Source organism: Mauremys mutica, chromosome 11 (genome assembly GCF_020497125.1).
Source record: "Mauremys mutica isolate MM-2020 ecotype Southern chromosome 11, ASM2049712v1, whole genome shotgun sequence".
NCBI classification, from domain to species: Eukaryota; Metazoa; Chordata; order Testudines; family Geoemydidae; genus Mauremys; species Mauremys mutica.
This window is the reverse complement of record NC_059082.1, coordinates 7,230,724-7,250,419: the sequence shown is the minus strand read 5'-3', so window position 1 is coordinate 7,250,419 and position 19,696 is coordinate 7,230,724. Positions and strand designations below refer to the sequence as shown.

The window sequence follows — 19,696 nt, the reverse complement described above, 5'->3', positions numbered from 1 at the left end:
TCCCAGGCCAATGGGGGTGGCGGGGAGGGCGGCCAGCACATCCCTCGGCCCGCACCGCTTCCCGCAGCCCCCATTGGCCTGGAACAGCAAACCGCGGCCAGTGGGAGCCACGATCGGCCGAACCTGCCAATGCGGCGGGTAAACAAACTGGCCAGGACCGCCAGGGTGCTTACCCCGACGAGCCACGTGCCAGAGGTTGCCGACCCTTGGGATAGAACCAGATGATCTGCCTCCATTGCTCTCGGTTGTCTGCAGTGTGGTAGCCGTCTTGGTCCCAGGATATTAGAAAGAAGGCGGGGGAGGTAATTTTTATTGGACCAACTTCTGTTGGTGAGAGAGACAAGCATTCGAGCTACACTGAGCTCTTCCTCAGGTCTGGGAAAGGTACTCGGAGTCTCACAGCTAAATGCAAGGAAGAGCAGATAGTTTAGCATGTACTTTAAGGGACCCTTCAAGGTGAAGTGGCCCGCTAACACCCTGTATTAAGACCATTTACATGGAAGAGCTCTGCGTAGCTCAAAAGTTTCTCTCTCTCTCTCTCCCCAACAGAAGTTGGCCCAATAAAAGATATTACCTCACCCACTTTATCTCTCTGGGAAATTCTTTGCATTTATCAGTTCAGACAGTGCACCTGTCCATGCAAATATTTGTAACTCAGAAGTTGTCCACATCAGAACGGCATAGCTCAGTGTTTATAACTTAGAAAGGAAAAAGGATTTTTGTACAACTGCTTTGGACCATTTCTTGACCTCTTGTGGTTATTGGCTTTGATGCTCTCCTGACTGTCACTCCACTACTGGAGACAAAATAGCTCAGTGGCAAGTATGCATGCACTGAAGCGGGTGCTGGTGTAATGTCATACAGGGTGTTACATTCAGTAAGAAGTGGGGGCGTAAAGGGGAGCAGAAACAGAGGCATCATTCAGTCTCACACGTGTAAGCTGCGCTGAGGTGTACGGGTTAGTCTGTACTGTCCTCCTTGTGGGACAAAAGATTTGTAGTCAGATGCTGGACTCTGGCTTGTCTACACTGCCACTTAACCTGATGTAAGTTTCATCGCTCAGGGGTGTGAAAAAGCCATCTCCCCCCGTGCAACATAAGTTACACTGACTTAACACGGTGTCCACACCACACTAGCGGGAAACGCTCTCCTGCCGACACAGCTTCCGCCTCTCATGGAGGTGGAGTAAATATACTGATGGGAGAGCACTATCCCATCAGCATAGTGCTTCTTCACCCGACACTCTACTGCTGCGCTGATGTAGCACAGGAGTGTAGACCAGCCCTCCGTCACTTCACATTCACTTCTTTGACTTAAACGGTTTGTTAAGACTGGTTTTGAGGACAGGATAGTTCAGGGGATTCATAACAGGACACAGTCTAAATAAAGCTCTCTCATATTACATTTCTCAGGTTGCCAAGTCTACATCAGATGGAATCTTGAGGCTGGATCTGGATATAGTGGATAATGGCCCTTCAGACTTCACCTTGACTGTGAGCGATAATGAGAACGTCCCTCCTCCAAAGGAAACTCCAAAGCCACCTATGCCTCCTACAAAGCCCAGTGTCGTGTCAGAGAAGCCGAGTGCGGATAACAGCGTTGCCGATCCAGAGTTTAAAAAGCCCCCATTGCCTCCAGCTAAGAAGTTGAAGGAGAGTACACCATCAGAGGATGATCTAAATGACAAGGACGTGGGTTCAGTCAGTCAAGGTGAAGAGGGTGAAGAACCCAAAGCCTCAGCAGGGGCCAAGGAAGAGAATCTCATGGAGGTCAGCGACAGCAGCACAGCAAAGCCTCCGATTCCTCCTCCTAAAATCTTATCGGACAAGCTGAAAGGAGTCAGTTGGGATGAACCAGCCCCTGACCCTCAAAGCACAGAAGGTTTGGAACCATCCCAGGGTGGCAGTAAAGAAAACCTCACAGAGGTGGTTACAACGGCTACTGTGAAACCTCCACTTCCTCCTAAGATTTTATCAGAAAAATTGATAGCAAGTATGGATGCCACCCCGAGCAGTTTAGAGACAAAGAGTTCAGAAGGCAAGGAGCCCCATGATTCCAGCCCCCCCAGGGATGGAATGGAAGACGGGGAAGTGACAGAATCCACTCCCCAAAAAGTAGAGCTTGAAGAAGGAAGTGAGAGAGCTGCTGCTGAGAAAGAGAAGCCACAAACAATACAGGAACAAATAAAGACTTCCTTAGATACCGAAGCAAAGCAGGAAAGTACAGAGGTTCCTAGTAAAGAGAAAACACTTTTACCACAGTCCGTGGCAAATCCCTTGCCTCTCAGAACTCGCTGTGCATCTCTAGGAGAGCTGCTGAATGAATCAAAAAACTCAGAAAAAGAACTGGGTCCAGGCTTCCGCAAGGAGCCCCAATCCCCCCTGGCTAAAATGGAGGAGAAAGTGGCTCGCGAAAGGGAAAAGACAGAAAAACTTCTGCAAAAGGTTTTATGCCCAGAGTTAGAACAAGCACAGGAGGGGAATGGGCCCCCAGTAAACGCAGAGACATTACTCAACGAGGCAGTAGAACAGCTTCGCCAAGCAACACAAGTCTTACAAGAAATTAAAGGGTTAGGAGAACTGAATAAGGAACCAACAGAGAAACAGAAACAAAAAGAAAAGCCGAAGGATCTAGTAACTCTTTATAGGAGAAGTGTTCCCTGAGATGTACTTAAGAAGACACTTCTTTCTTACAATCAAGCTAAAAATTTGCTATTTACGATTTATACCATTGCTTGGCCAGTGTTAAATAAGATTATGTTTTGCTATGCACACACCATGCATTCAAAGCAGGGCATTTCAGTTATAATTTTCTTTTTGTTCTATCTTTATGCCATATTCCCATCCCTGATCACAGTAGGAAGTTAGAGGACACTGAACACCAGTTGCAAAAATGTGAATATTCTTTAAGGTCTTGATCCAAAGCTCATTGATGTCTGCGGAAAACCACCAGTGGGCTTTGGATTAGGCACTAAAAAAAAAAAAAATACCCACCCCCACAACACTGGTAATCAGACTAAAGGTCAGTTTTTCAAAGGAGGGCATGGATATTCTATCAGAAAATTCATGTGTGCATGTATAAATTGGCATGTAAGACATGGAAGGTCAGACTAGATCACCATAATGGTCCCTTCTGACCTTAAGTCTATGAGTCTATGAATTACCCCATTTGCACTGACACCCAGAGAGTTTTGCCAATGAAATCATTCCACTGGGAATCTGGCTGCAAACGTCCATAAACTTTGCTCAGTTTGTTCACTTGCTGCGATTTTGACTACCTGGCCCAATCATATTCTGGAACAAATGGTTAACAGTTTCCATAGATACTCATTAAACACATCGGCAGTTCAGAAATTGACTTAGAAATCTGCACAAAACTGGCAAACTGGTGATGGTAAGTAATTGGTTTCAGGTCCCAGACTTCAACACAACAATCCTTCCGTGTTCTAAGCACTGTACAAGTATCCATTAAGCCTCAGACTACCATTGCCAAGCAAGTATTATTTTTCCTGTGGGAAACAGGCAGGGATGTGAAGTGATTTGCCCACAGAAGGAGTTCATTTCAGAGCCAGGGATAGAATTTAGCAATCCTACCCCTAACTCTGTGCTCATTCTCTTGGACAGTGCTGCTACGTTTGAAATACCTGCCCCTGGCTGAAGCAGCCCGTAATGTTCATTTTTAAGCAATACATTGACCTGGTAACTAGAGTCTCCTGTATTTGTAGAAGTAAATAGTCAGCCAGCTGTTTGGAGGCTCATGGGAGCGGTTGGCTGGTTGTTCTGAAAATAGACTCTCCCCTTGCTGTGTGTCAAGCAGGCTTGTCCTGGGAGATTGACTGATGACATGTCCGTCATGGCAACTGGTTTTGATGGAACATCTAATCATATCATTTTAACAGGGAAATGCATTTTGCAGTTTAATTCTTGGTGGGTAGGCAGCTGAACTCAGTACACTGAAACGAAAAAGGAATTACTAAATACGGGTCCGATCTGGTTCCCATGGAAGGCAATGGCAAAATGCCCTAATTCTTGGTCCTCCTGTTAAAGGAAGTTGCATTTCATGATAGAAATGTGATGGAATAGGAATAGTCATGGTGACAAAATTATTACAAAACCGTGTCTTGCATGACAAAGATTAAAAGTTTAAGCACCCTTTTCACCCTCAGACAACATGTGTGGATGTGAACTGGGTCACCTACCTGCCAGTCCAAGGTCAGCGATGCTCATTTACCCAACCAAATCAGGTCATCACAGGGCACAGGTGCATCCCTTGTATCCTGCTTTCAGAGTTTTGCCCTAAAATATTCATTCTCAATGGCACCACATCAATGACCCAGGGATTCAAAGGTCCACCACCTCTTCTTGGCTTTATCTAGGCCTGTGCGGCAGAGGAAGGATTGGATCTTTCTCAGCTGATCTCATGGAGCTCCAGGGAATGCAGGTGGATGTTGAATAGCCAAGGCCCAGCAGAATAGGAAGAATTTCTGAGCCAGAAGAGAGAGTTCAACTTAGCAGTTCTCATTGCTAAAGTATCTACACTACCCAGTAGCTTGTGCCATCTGCCCCTGCCAAGTACTAAGCCAGGAGCATGCTATACATCGTCTCTAGCTCAGGTCCCTTCTCCGGTAGCTCACCGAGGCTCCATGGTACTCCATGCTGCAAACATCCACCTGAGCAGCAGCAAAGTAAAACTCAAACTACAGCTGAATTAGGAAGGAGGAGGGGGGAACTGATGAGTGTTCCTTACCATGTCCAGGCAGCCCTGACCTAAAGCATTTCAGGAACGGAAAAATGGGAACATCCCAGATAAGAGCTAGGTAGTCACTCAACCAGACACTTCCAAATCGAGTGATTAAAACAGCCTTGTTTAAGCTGCCTCATTCTCAAGCTAGTCATAGGAATTGTATTGAAAGTCTCTCATTATTCAATCACCCATGCAGTTTCTGCATAGTAGAATTTGCTTGAGTTTCAGGTGCCAAAACAGCCCTGCATTTAGACACCGGATTTCCAAATATATGCAGTCCAGAGCATAGTCCCCTTGATGCAGGCCAAGGATAAACTCTGGTTCTGCATAATTTACTGCTGTAGAGTCAATGTGAACTGAGGTATCTTGTTTTCTTATGAGATGTACTTATAAGACAAGGGCTAACAATACAGATCTAGTCTATTTAGTGCCTACCAGCTTCTAATACGTATTTTTCTGCATGTGCACTTTTGTTTACCGAACACTGTGTGATGTGAACATGAGCTGTACAAACCTGGTGTGTACAGAATGTCTTGGGACATCAGCCTTCAGGGAGAAGGAGGCATCTGTGAGATAAAATTGTATAACAAAAGAATAAAATGGAAGACTAACGGAGATGTATATGTATAGGGATGCGCTCAGACCAGAATCATGATCTGGCTATGGTCAACATTTGAATGCAGAAGTGCTGAAGCTGTCCCTTATCCCTATTAGGGCCAAACCAACCCCTGGATTTGAATACCCTTGAACATTGGGGAGGTCTGGATCCAGCTCAGACTCATCTCTGATATACGTGGATGCTTTCGCTCTTACAAGTATTTTGTCATCACCATGTGCCACCTATTAAATATCTACCTACTGCAGTGCTGACGAAGAGTCCCAGATACCCCTATCTATTGCAGCAAGAATCTACAGGATGTGCTTATATTTACTGTATTTTTTTAATCATACTGAATATTTTAATGTCTGACATTTTACTGAAACCCCAATAGGAATCTTAACAGAAGACACCTGAATCTGTTAGGAGATGGGAGAGCTAAACCTTTTTACAAGCCAGAGCTAAATACTGCACGCACTAACGTTACTTACCTTTATATACTATGTCTTGTAAATAACGATAAATTAAGTGAACTCTCCTTTTAACGCCCAGTGTCTCCATGGCTGTAAATGTTGCGATAATTAAGGAAAAATAGCCTTTTGTATAGGTTTAGAGTTTCATTCAACAGTGACTAGCTCACCTAGAATTTTGGGTCGACGGGGCTTTATGTATAATGAAAGCTTCATGGCTTGTTTAGAACATTTAATTCTGAAGTTTTCGCACGTTATTCTTGTTCAGGGCATAAGCCAATCTCCGCCTAATGGGGACGGCAGGTCATTCCATAGCTGTCTTCTGGGTTTCTTGCACTTTCCTCTTAAACAACAAGTACTAGCCATTGTCCCAGCCGCGTTCTGGAGTAGAAGACCCATTACGCTGATCTAGCAGGACAGTTCCAGTCTTCATTTTACCTGCCACCAATAAGTGCCTAGCTTTTCTTCACTCAAGAGCCCCAGCTGCACTAAGCTTGCTTTCTCGTGTCTGAAGACACTGCAGGCGTGTCGAGATGGAGCGTGACTCAATGTCAGATTTGTACGAGGACTGCCAGAGCTGCATGGTTCCAACAGGAAGGAAGTGAATGCGCTAGTGAGTGGCAGTAAATGATTGTGTCTAAAAATCTGTCATGGCTCTTGGAAAGGCAACGCTGCCTTCTGCGTGTAAAGAGCTTTGAGATTTGGCAATAAAACTCCTTTTTAAGCACACTCCGCTTCAGAGCAGTTTGTTGGTAACGAGAAGGAAGAGCAGGCATTGGGAGGAAGTATTAAGTCTTTGCTCAGATAAGTTCTGTTACAGCCAAAGAGGGTTGTGCAGGCTGTGTCCAGCCTAGTCTATGAGCTAGATCATGGAGGAGCCACAAGTCCCAAGGAAGTGGGTGGCACAACCATGCACTGCCCCAGGAGCAGGCCAGGAATCAAACTCTGACACTGATAACCCTGCACCGAGGGCACCTTACTGCTCCTGCCATGCCTGCTCTAGCTGGGATGCAGGCCCACGCTTCTCCCCCAGCTGTGTAGGCGGGGTGGTAGCACCCCTGCAGCAGCAGCTTTCCTTCCTCTCCCCACAGACTGGTTGTGGGGGTACCTCACACCCTTTCCTGCACCGGTGTATAACTCAGCTCGTGACTGGGCCCCCTGAGAGTGTTAGTGTAGACTTGTGGGAACCGGAGCAGGTCCTAAAGCTGGGGAAGTTACTCAAGCAGATCACAAGTGTCTGATTTAAGGGCAGTGTTGCCTAGTGGTTGCAGCAGAGGCTAGGAAGCCAGGGCTTTGCGTTTCTATACCCAAGACTGCCATTGATTATCTGGGTTTCTTTGGGAAAGTCACTTACTTACCCTTCTCTTTATCCAGTTATAAAAATGAATAGAACGGCTTCTATGATCCCTCATAGGGATGGAGGAATATTTATGAGGGACTTGCAGATCACCTTTTATCAGAGGCTGTCCAAGCACCAGTTTTCTTAAGTGCTGTTTTTGGAGTACTGATAAAAGAAAGCTGTTCAATCTCGGATATGCAACTTATTTTAAATAAGATTTAATTACTTCCCTCCAACCACTCTTAATAAGTAGCCTTTTACTGCATCATAGATTTTCTATAACATTGATGTTGGTAAAATTAAATATCTAGATTAAATGAAGTATGCGGAACATGTATTAATAATTTTAAACACATTTAGGCCATATGTAGTATTGATGTATGAAACATTCCCCCTTTTGCTTTTCCTCCCATGTAAATTCAGAGATTTATGGTCAAAAGTAGAGCTGAACAAAATTTTTCAGACAACATTTTTTTGCCAACTGAAACAGTTCCTGAAATTGTGTCAATTTAGTTGAATTTTAAAAAATAAAAATCAAAACGTTGTGTTCTGACATTTTCAAAGTGAAATGTTTTTATTTTTATTCAAAATTGCCTGTGTCAAATTTTGCATCCATTAAACCAGTTAAGCTAAAAAAAAATTTTAAAAAAATTAAACGTTTCAGGTTGAACAAAATATTGTTTGACCCGAAACAGATTTTTTCAACTTTTTCAGAGTTGCTGCCAAATTTGAAAATTCATTTTGGGTCAACCTGAAACTTTTTTTTTTCTCCAGTTCAGCCAGTGAACCATAAAAAAAAATCAGTTATTTGCACAGTTCTAGCCAGAAGGGACCATTATGAACACCTAATTTGACTTCCTGCATAAAAACAGGCCCCAGGTTTCACCCAGGGATTCCTATATCAAGCCCAACAATTTGTGGAGGAATCATGTGTTTCAGGAAGACATCCGAGTCCCAAGTGATGGAAAATTTGCTACATTCCTGGCTGGTCCGTTCCAATGGTTAATTACCGTCACAGTTAAAAATGTGCATCTTACCTTAAAACTGAGCCATAAACTACAAAGCTCTCCAAGATTTCTCCTTTCAGTTCAAGGGAGAATTAGAGGTATTAACCAAAGGCACAAAACACGCCCACAATAGTTGGAGACAAAAGAACCCTATTTCATTCTGCTATGTAAGCCCACACATTTTGGAAAGCCAATTTTTAATTTGTTCCTGGAAACTTAGTCACGATATCCCCCAGTGCCTTACCTCATGGTTATGCAAACTGCATTATTCTTGTGACAACTGCTGATGTGGCATTGCTAACTGTTAATGATTTTGTGTTTGGCAAGAGCATTCCTGTTCTTCGAGGAGCAAGTGAAGTATTTTTAAGCAGTCTGTTTCCCACCCACCCTCCTACCCTTCCATAGTTATGGCCCAATTCTGCAAAATAGAACTAGCCTAGGAAGGGTCTGCAGGCTCAGCCCTTAAACCACCTGCTTTCAGCTTTATGGTTCTCTCTGGTTGTGCTAGCCGGTCTTGTTAGTGTTTAAAGGCCAAGGGTGGGAATTTTATATGGTTTCTGTAAGATGTTGGCTGGCCCCCAGCAACCAGACTACATGACTAATAACCCACTGCCCCCTCCAACACTCATCAGTTTTAAAATATTTAATCTTGTTTTCTCTCGCACGGTGAATTCAGAGGCCTGTGTTGCATCTGGAGCTGCAGGGTGATATATTACAACTCAGAACATGTGGAGCATCTCCACACTGTAGAAATTCCCCTATACCCATTGTCTACTTCTCCTATACCTCCTTCTTCCTCTGCTCGGCCCAAGGTCTCCCCTTTCCCGCCTTGTCTCCTAGTCCTGACATCAACCCTTCTCTTCTCCTGTCCCTAGTGCTTGGAAAAGCCTCTTAATTAACATTCACCAAGTGCCCTCTGCCTCCTATTCTCTCTACCAAACCCCTTCCCAAACTATCCATTCCCAAGAAGCATATAGGTGTCCTATGCCATCCTGTGCCTTTACACTACAAGCTCTTTGAGGCTTGGACACACAGACACACACACACGCTCAACTTTGTGTCTAGCCAGGCTGGTATAAATATCACTTTACTTGTGCAGCTGTCAACTGTCCTTACTGATCATCTCATTTGGATTCAAAGCTCTAGGACCACCACCCCCGCCCCGGAGGAGGGCTAGGTTCACACACTGGATGGCACCCCAGTGTTTGGGGGGCTGCAATGGAAGAAGGTTCATTTTAAATGGTTTACTTAAAAATAAGGGCAAGTGAATAAATTGACAAATGCTGGAAAACAGGAAGTTAAAACGCAGTCCCCACCTTTGACTCATGTCATCATCCGCGGACCGATGCTGCGCTTTTATAGCATCTTCCCCATCAAGATCTCAAAGCACTTTCTGGACATTTATTATTAATTGTGCTACCATAGTGCCTTGGAGTCCCAGTCACGGACAAGGACCCCGTTGTGCTAGATGTTGTCCAGACCCAGACCTCAAAGATAATCCTGCCCCCAAGAGATTACAATCCAAGTCTTGAATTTAGCCTCCATACCCCTGTGAGGGAGGGAGATGTTATTACATACAGGCCACAGCTGAAGAAACGGAGGCACAGAGAGGCTAAGGCCCAGATTCTCAAACATCCTAGTTCTCTCTGCTTTTGGTTGCTCAATGGACATCTTGCCCCTGAATGTCAGAGATGCTGATGTTCATGTTTCCAACTGAAGTCAATCCAAAAATTGAGAGGGTTAAAAAAAAGTGAGAGTCCGTGTTTGAAATGTAGTCCTTTAATGACTCACCCATCCCCCTACAGAAGTCCCTGGGCAGTGCCAGGAATAGAACCCAGAGTGCCTTCCCTTAATGGGTATAAAATATTGGACTTAAAAGGCAGCAGGTTTAGGGCATATCTTTCTGGGACAAGGTGTCCTGTTGGGCAAGGACAGTGCAGGAGAAAGAGCCCTGAGTGAATACGAACGCTGCGGGATGCGGTTTTGTTGTTCAAACATGAGGGCGAAATAAAAATCTTGACATTCTTTTGGAGGCATTTTGGGGTGAAAAATGAGGCCATCTAGTGCAAAGACTGCAAGGGCCTGCACTAAGGAAGAGGTCAAGGGAGTAGAAGAGGGGAGGATGTGGGTGGACAATACTGAGAATGATCTGGGTGTAGAGATGACACACACACTATTGCAGACAGATCCTGCCATGCCTTCTGCAGTAAGATGTGGGCCAGACCCTGCAACAGCCTCTCTTTGCAAGTTGGTTACTGGCTGCCCCTCCCCTCCCCCCCTCCACTTATTTCAGTGTTTAATTGCCTCTGGGCTTCCAGAAGTTTCACAGATGCCTGGTCTACATGATTTGGGTGAGCTTTACTAAAGGAAAAAGGGTGGTCCTGGGGTTAAGACACAGGATGGAAATCGGGAGAGCTGGCTACTATCATGACCTTGGGTCAATCCTGTAGCCACAGCTTCCTCATCGGTAAGAGGGGAGGAGTCTACTGGAACTGGTCAAAAAAAAGTCTCGGTGAAAATGTTTCTGCATTTTGGCTGCTGCTGTTTCTTTTTTTAATAATAAATGAAACCCAATAATTTGAGGGGAAATGACTTTTGGGGGGGGGGGGGTTGCAAAGTTTCTACAACTTCCCCCCCCCCTCCCCGTGTTAATTAAAAACACTTCTGGGACAAACCATTTCCACCAGCCCTGGATACATCTTACCAAGTACTCACCTGCACATGGGGAGCCCAGGTTCACAGACCTCTGTGAAAGCTCAGCTACCCCCTCATGAAGTGTTTGTATTCGCTCAGGGCTCTTCCTCTTGCATTTTCCTCATCTAACAGGACACCTTGTCCCAGACATGCCCTAAACCTGCTGCCTTTTAAGTCCAATATTTTATACCCACACGTCGAGATCTTCCAAAGGCTCAGCAGAAATGACAGCTGTTGTTTATTGGGGATTCTCTCAGAGGAAATAAAGCAGCCAGCTCTATTATAAGGCCTCTGCTGCGTTAGCTGCAACAAGGAGTATATTTCTGAGGCACAGGTCTGGCTAGGATGGCCCCATTACCCTAGTATATGAGCTCCCCAGAATCCCTACAACACCCCGGTGAGGTAGACAGTGCCGTTATCCTCAATTTTATAGATGGGAAACTGAGACCCGGAGAGGTTATGTGACGTGCCCAGGTTCACACAGGAAGTCTGCAAACTAGAATCTTTGATCGTTTTCCCTGGAAATGGTGTTACTTCCCCAGCAGCACAGATGGCAGCTGCCCTGGTTTTACTGAGCAGAGCCAATACATTTGACTTGGTTTTGTCCAAGTGTAAGCCTGAGAAGAACTAGTTCACTTTTTAAAAGGTTCTGAATGCTGATTGTACTTTGTATGCCAGCTGCAGCTGCTGGATTGATATGAGGGGGCTGTATCCAAATCTCAGATCCATAATATTCAAAGTAGTGCTTCAGCAGCAGCCTCAGTAAGACCCTGATCCTGCAGTTGCAGCCATGTGGATTCAAAGTTCTCTCCCTATGCAGATCTGATTGCAAGATCAGGGCCTCGGAGCGAAATTGATCCATGGGCAGAGGGCCAGTCAAGATGTGGAGTGAGTGGATTTAAGCAGCCCAGACCTTGCGCTGGCTTCACCCTCACTGAGCATTTACTTCAAGGATCATTTAAAAGTTGGATGGGAGTTGAGATCAACCCTAAGCTGTGGGCACATTCATTTTGGTTGCAGACCACAGTGGCTACACTCTGAGGTGTTTTTTAAAATTGCATCTGTCACTGGCCAGGGAAAGGAGTGTCATGTACTGCTCAAGGGGAGGGAAATAGTCACAGTGAGTCTCAGAACAGGACCATTTTCACATTTCTTTAGAAATCTGACCCCATTTTTGCAAAATACTTGTACAAAAAGGGGATTGTTTCCTTCTGGAAATTGGGCTAATTTTGAATGACAGTATTTTCACTGCCAAAAATAATCATCATCACCCTTCTTGATCTTGCCCCCAAATCACCATTTTTAGCACAAAAATAGGAGAGGGGTTTCTAGAAGTTTTGTGTGACCCTGCTCAGCCACATGGTACCTACGACATTGACAAGCTGCAGAGAAGTGTTAGCCAGGTGGGACGTGGCCTTCTGGCTGGGCTGCTTCATAGGAGAAAAGAAGGAATTCTCAGGCCTTCAGCCAAGACTCAGTGGACCCTCCCATTCATCTCCATAGTACACAAAGTCTCCTGAAAAGTTAGCTGCATCTTGTGCTCCTGCTACTATTTCCCACCCCGTTATCCTGGAGTTCTCTTGGTGCCCATGTATACCTCTTCCAGCAGCTCTCAACTCTCGTATTGCCACTGTGGCCCCAATCCTGCAGTGGCCTCCAGGTGGATGGACCCTGTACCCACACAGAGCCCCCTGCAACAGGACTCTATACAGGCTTGGGGGGCTGAAAGCACAAGATCGGGGCCTCAGGCCTGGTCTCCACCTAAAATTTAGCTAGCTACATTGTTCAGGGCTGTGACAAAATTTCACACCCTGTGTGGTGTGGTCAGGATTAGATCCTCCGATTGGCTCAGAATTCTTCTGCTGGCCTAGCTACTGCCTCTCGAGGGGGTGGGTTCAGGACAGTTCTGGAAAAAAACCCTTCCATCGCTGTAATAAACGTCTACACTACAGCGATGCAGCTGCAACAGTGTCACCGCAGTGCTTGTAGCACAGACATATCCTCTGACTGTTACTGCACAGAGACTCTCAGGATGCTACCAGTTTTTTTATCCTCGTTTGTCAATTCCATGACTAGTAAGAAGGGGAGAGGGGGCAATTGAGCAATTCAGTATGCTGGAGAGACAGTGTGGAATGGCACAGGACTGGTTAGCCTGGGAGTGGGGGGAAGGGGTAGCTCAGTGGTTTGAGCATTGACCTACTAAACCCAGGGTTGTGAGTTCAATCCTTGAGGAGGCCATTTGGGCAAAAATTGGTCCTGCTAGTGAAGGCAGGAGGCTGGACTCAATGACCTTTCAGAGTCCCTTCCAGTTCTAGGAGATTGGTATATCTCCAATTATTACCTATAGCTAGAGCACACTGGGACTAGGTTGCATACTTCAGATTAGTAATATAGCAATCTCCACCAAGAAGGCAGTTAAGCAAATGAGATAACTCAGAGTTTTCCCTTTTAAGGAGAACTACATTGTCATGCTGAAAGCAACTCGCCCCTGCTGCCTGTTGAGCTCTTAGGACGCAGGCCTGCCAGGGCGGTGGTGAAGCTGGCTGTAATATGTTCTAACAGCTGATAGGAGCAGGTCAGCCGATGCTGTGTTACAGAAACCCTCTCTGCTTCAGCCACCCTTCCCTCTTCCGGTGCAGAGCAATACTGTGCACATTCAGCTCATCATAACCCCCACAACACCGGGCTAACCACCACCATCCTGTGCAGGGGCAAGTTAACCAGGATAGAGGGAGCACAGCCGTGTGACTGGAGAACAAAATAAACTCGGCCTAGCGTTGGTTGCCAAGACCTCAGCTCAATGGGAAAGTTTCCACAGAGAAAGGAGCAGGTTGCTGGGTGTGGGCAGCTTTTAGCCTGGAGGTTTCTGAATCAAAACAAGGTCTCCCCCTGGGCTGCTCAGCTGTGAAATATTTTCACATCTGACTAACACTCACATGGCCTCTGTGTTGCAAAGCCTGCCTACGCATTCACATTTTGGGGGCTGCTGCCGTGGAATAAAGAACCTTCACTTTGCTTCCATTAGAGGATATTAGCATTGCTCCGACTCCGAGCGGGGAGCGGCGGGTGCACAGACAGTGACCGGCAGGCTTCAGCGAGTCAGTTCGCTTTGGAGAAGGGCCCCGCAATCCAGAAGCGTATTTGACCTGCTGAAGCCTGGGCTGCCGTTTCACAAGGCTCAGCTCTCCCAGGAGATTTCTACTTCTTCCTGCTAGGCCAGAAATACCACAAGGGCCAGCACGTGATAATTTGACATTTCTGCTTCCCCGCCCAGACAGAATCAGGAGACACCCCGGAGCATGACAATGAACCAATCTGTCTAAAAGTAATCGAACTAATTACAAAAGATGGCATTTGAGCAGGCTCTGCTTTAGGCAATAAAGGAGGCCAGCGAGGGGATCGTATTTTAGGAGGCATCAGAATAGACGCAGAACCAAAATCCTTCACCCACAGTGGTGAACAAGGGCCAATACTAAATCATGAGGAGTCAGATGGAGAAGGAAGATGAGAGCACCCAAAGCAAGGCCCTCGCTAGCACAAAGGATGCTGGAGCATGCTTCAGAGCCTAATGCTGGCACTGTGAATGCAGGGATTGTGCCCAGGGCCAGATCTTGGTGAAATTCTAGGCTAGGTTCTATAGAATCCACTTCCTCCACCTCTAGCACGGACTTTGGTTGGAGCTGGAAGGGGGCAGACAGATGTCAAGGCACAGGCAGGGGGAGTAGCCCAGCAGAATAAATCATTGCACATATCGCCAACACAATCTGTTTCTAGGTAACCCAGAGAATTCCCTAGCACAGGGATGTCAGGGGAAAGCTGGATTCACTTTGGCACTGACTGTTTATCCCTAACAGTGCTGATGCCCGGCTTTGCCCCTCCACTGCCTGGGCTGTCCCAAACACTGCCCCTCTCAGTGGGGAGGTTAGGAAGGAGGATGGCACAGCGTGTGATGGGCCATTGCTGAGTGCCAGGGCTGGAGCCAGAATGCAAATGTCCCTGGGCAAAGAAAAGGGGCAATACGCAGCCAGTCTGGCCCTGCGGTGGGGCTCCCTAGACTGAATAATATCCTGTGCAGCTGGGAACCAATAGCCAGGATTGCAAGCACCTTCCATTGCTATGGACCTCACAGGTTGGTCTTTCAGTGCTGCTTCCTGAATCTCCCACAGGATCAGGACCAGCTAGAGGAGTAGGAGCAGAGAACTGCAATAGCATGCAAAGCCTTGCAGTGTTAGTTTGCCAACCCCCCAGGATTGCCCTGGAGTCTCCAGGAATTAAAGATCATGTCATGTGATGACACTTCCAGGAATACGTCCGCCAACACTGGCAACCCTAGGCCCTGTACAAAGACAAATAAGAGACAGTCCCGGTCCTGAAGGACTTGCCATTGAAACAGACAAGACGGACAAAGGGCAAGAGGAAGGAGGTGCTACTATCCCCATATTACAGATGGGAAACCGAGGCCCAGAGATGCAGATTTTCAAGAGCTCGGCCCCTAGCAGCTCTGACTGCTCTCCAGGGGAGCTGGTGGGTATTGAGCACTTTGGAAAACTTGAGCCTAAAGATATGTCTACACCCCAATAAAAAAAACCCACAGCATCAAGTCTCTCAGTCCAGGTCAGCTGACTTGGGCTGCGGGGCTATCAAAATTCAGTGTAGACACTCAGGTTCAAGCTGGAGCCAGGGCTCTGAGACCTTCCCCCTTGTGGGGGTCTCAAAGCTGGAACTCAGCCCGAATGTCTACACTGCAATTTTATAGACCCACAGCCTGAGCCCGGCAAGCCAGCTGACCCAGGCCAACCGCGGGTCTTTTATTGCAGTGTAGACAAACCCTAAGTGACTTGCCTGGGGTCACACAGGCAGCCTGTGGCAGAGTTTGGAACTGAAGTCAGATCTCCTGAGCTGCAGTCCAGCATCTCCCCCTTCCCCAAAGGTGCGACGACACTGCAGTGCATGTGCTGCTGACTGGATAGGGTAGGGTGGTGATCATAATCCTGAACACTTCTCTTTGCAGGACTTTATTAAGGTGTATTACAGTAGCTTCAGGCTGTGCTAGCCATGGTACAGACATCATATAAAATACACTCCTAGCATCACCTTGGAAAAGCCGGAAATATTTCTTCTCATTGGACAGAGGATGCACTGAAGCCCAGAGAAGTTTGTGGCCACATTTTCAGAACTGCCAAATGGTAGCAAACCAGTGACTGCAGTGAATTTGCTAGTGCCCAGCACCGCTGGAAATCAGGTCGTCGGTGATTTGTCCCAGCCCCCAGAAAGTCAGTGTATTGGCTGAGGACGCAGCAGCTCCTGGCTTTCTGGCCTGTGCTCGCACCACTTAACCATAATTTATTGGTGCGATTGTGAAGTGACTGAAAGAGGCCTATTAAGTTCATGCTTCACGGGCAGCTGTAAAGATTTAGCGTACATCCTCAGATGTTGGGTTATAAAAAGAATTTCCTTTCTAATCCATCTCTCTCCAAGGGGGGGGGGGGAAGCTCCCAAATCCTCCTTAAACAGGAAAAGCCTGTTAGCTCTGATAAGTAGAAATACGTCCCACGGGACTGAGTAAAAGGCAGGCAGTAGAAAGGAAGAGGAACATGGCAGCGAAGAGCGATGCACAGGTGTCTAAGGAGGCAGATTGTGATCACATAAAAAAGGGAAAGTGCAGTAACAATTAAAATGCTTGAAGCTGCATGGTTGGAATCATGCAGTGTGTGTGTGTACATGACTTCATTTACGGATGCTAGCACTAAGAAAAATTGTGTGTGTGGGGGAGGAATCTATAAATGATTGTGTACACTATAAATACATTGCTGTGCATGCAGTGTAAACCCAGCCTTGGGGCCTGAGATCTGCAAGCCAGCCAGGATGGGAAAACCAGCATGTGTGGTGGAAACATTTGATAAACATATGACAACATCCGTCTTCTGTTTCCGGTGCTCTGTACAGAATTATCAGGCAGAAAAATCTCTCGCTGCCTGGAGAAAAGCTGAATTTTTTTTTAAAGCACTGATCTGCTGAGACTGACTAAAACCCAGTTCATCTCAGTTTACACAACACAAATCTGATCTAAACCAGAGTCAGGACAGCCTGTGTACTTTCTGGATTCAAGCACTTTTTCCTTCATGAACTGAGCAAAGTTCACACCTAAATAAATTCAAACCACCTGCATTGGCATAATTATTTTCCATTTGCACTTGATATGCCAAAAACAAGTATCCCCACTGGATTTCTGTATCTCAGGAAGGGGTCATTTCTGTACCAACAGCCAAGGAGTTCAGCAGCAATCTTAGGAAAAGCCTGTTGGACAACAATAAAAACATGGATCGGCCTGAAATTCTGTACCAGCAGAGTTCCTTGCAAACCATACAATTCCAGCTGCTGATGTTCCATCCCCCTTCTCTGAGCCCAGGACCATGGAATTACTCATTAGCCCTGGAACAGAACCATTTCCAAGTACTTGCACATGTCCAGGGGCAAAGACAGAAGCGATAGGCTCTGAAAAAAAACACACTCAGAGCCAGAAATGAAACACTTCCAAGGTTGCACTTAAGCCTCCTTCTAACACAAGGTGTTGCTTCTCCACCTGTTCCCTCATCAAACTATCAGTGGGCTAAAAGAAAATTATTTGCTAGAGCCCATGTGTCTTCATTCATCTTATTTAAGTTTCTATTAAATGTTCGGATACATATTGCAGCATTTCACCCCTTTCCTCATCAGGTTTTACATGATGGAATTAACACAATCAGCTCAACTCCAGTGTAAATATCCTCCTGTAGAACTGCTGTGGAACCAGTGTCATTCCTACTGGAGACCATGCGAAAATGCACATTGCCTGACTTCAGCGGGAGCAGGACTGGGCCCTCGGTTTTATGGTCTCAGTTTCCCTCTGCACTGAAGGAGCCACAAATGGCATCTCCCTAGATCATTTTGGGGTTGTTTGGTTTACTGCCCAGTGGGCTGGCTTCAGAAGTTAACACCATGCTCTCATGATAGATTATTTCAGGGCATGGTTTCATTTTTGCTGCTCGTTATGGTTTCAGAACCAGAAGCCTGCACAAGGGAGCAGCGCTTGAGTTTTTAACCCAGGCAGCTTGTGCAGAGCCACTGACACACTAGCTACAAGCTGAGGCAGTCAGGAGAGCCGCTGTACAGGAGCAAAGTAAGCAGGATACGCTGGGCCGCTCAGCAGAAAGGACATTTCATAATCTGCACTAGTATTTTGGATTCCTGCCAAGCCAAGATTTCCTTGCTTCGGAAGAGCCTTCATACTCACAGTAAGACCGTCCATTTATCTGCAATGGGATTTCTGCTACGAGCCGCCATAAATTACAAGAGACCAAAAGAGATTAATTCGGTGTGAACGGACAATTCTAGCAGGGAAGTACTGAGTTGTATCTACTTTTCTATTACATGCATGTTTAGACAACTTTATTTATGAGGCAGCCGCAGCTGTTCTTCTGCGGAGATCCCTGCTCCCGAGTGTGGAGGGAGGAGCAATTCCCACACCCAGAGCAAACCTTTGTCAGCAGAGCTCTAACTCATCCTCAGAGCCACCACCTTGTGCTTTTCAGCCACGCCATTTGTGGCTCCTTCAGTGCAGAGGGAAACTGAGACCATGAAACCGAGGGCCCAGTCCTGCTCCCGCTGAAGTCAGGTGAAGGCATGGTGAATTTTCACATGGTCTCCAATAGGATCAGGCCCTAGATGTGAAAGTAAAAGACAATCAAATAGAGCATGGCGATTTCCTTTGGCCCTCGTCCCCCTGCCACCTTCAAGGCCACACTTCCCTGTTCATTAATGCCCATTAATTCCCTGTTCCGTATGCCCATCACTGCAGCATCCAGGCTCCTCTAGGTGGAGTAGGACTGGCCACAGCTCATGCTGGGGGCCATCATGTGCTGACTAATCAAAGTAACCTCTCCATCCATAGGACCTGAGCATGCCACCCCCACAGGCTCTCACCAGCCCGGAAGTACAATATATTTCCTAGTGCAACAAAGAATTTCCCATCACACCAGTGAACCACCTTCTGCAGTAGTCTGGCCCCCAGCAGTGAGCTATGCTTGAGGCTTTAGAGGAGAGTTACAAAAAGCTGATGATGCAATGGTCCGTATGGAAAGAAGATTCTATACTGACTTCTGTGGACATCAGTGGATGGTTCCAAGCTCAGGGCATGAGGATTATCCCCACCAGTATTACTAGAGATGCACCTAAGCTGCAGAGTTTGGTATTCTTTGCATTACTGGTGCAAAGGTAACAGACAAGGCATGGGAGGGGAATCAGATCACTGACCCAGGGGACTTAAGCCCAGGGCTCTGTAGACCCACTGGCTCATGGTGTCTCTCAGTCTGAACCGCCAGTGGAACTTCTTCCAAGTTCCATTTTGTGCCAGAGGTTTTGGTCTAGGAAGCAGATTGTGATTGGACAGGTTGGCTTTTTCAAATTTGATTCCTGCAGTAGGTTAACTAGAGCTCTGTTCGAAGGTACAGACTCCAGTAAAAAGGATTCCTTACTTATAAACAAGGGCCCTGGTTTTGATCTCAGAGACGTTGGCCTAAGTAAATCTGGAGTTGTGCCATTTCAGTCACTGGAATTACTCCGGATTTACACTGGTGCATGTGATAGCAAATCCTGGCCCCTGGTTTCTCCCAGAAAGAACATTGAGCTGTTTCAGACAGAACACACGGAATCTGCTTTCAAAAAAACCAATCTCATTTGCTTCCAAGTGACCCTTTTGCAGTAGAGCCCTCTGGGAGTTCCTAATTCATAACTGAGACAGACTAGAATCATACCCAAACTATTTCATACAAGGTCTAAAAAAGCCTTGCCAACACCTTTTCCTACA

At 46.4% G+C, this 19,696-nt stretch overlaps 2 protein-coding genes across 3 annotated transcripts in view; one reads left to right on the top strand and one right to left on the bottom strand.

The window, feature by feature from the left end:
• Positions 1-6,538, top strand: part of PLEKHO2 (pleckstrin homology domain containing O2) — a 45,758-nt gene extending 39,220 nt beyond the window's left edge. For both annotated transcript variants that reach the window (XM_044980731.1, XM_044980733.1), the window contains one exon: positions 1,413-6,538. In XM_044980731.1, coding sequence (XP_044836666.1) covers positions 1,413-2,663 — 1,251 coding nt within the window. In that variant the 3' untranslated portion in view covers positions 2,664-6,538. The remainder of the gene's footprint in view (positions 1-1,412) is intronic.
• PCSK6 (proprotein convertase subtilisin/kexin type 6) overlaps positions 1-19,696 on the bottom strand; it is a 267,354-nt gene that overhangs the window by 228,022 nt on the left and 19,636 nt on the right. The gene's annotated exons all lie outside the window — the stretch shown is intronic.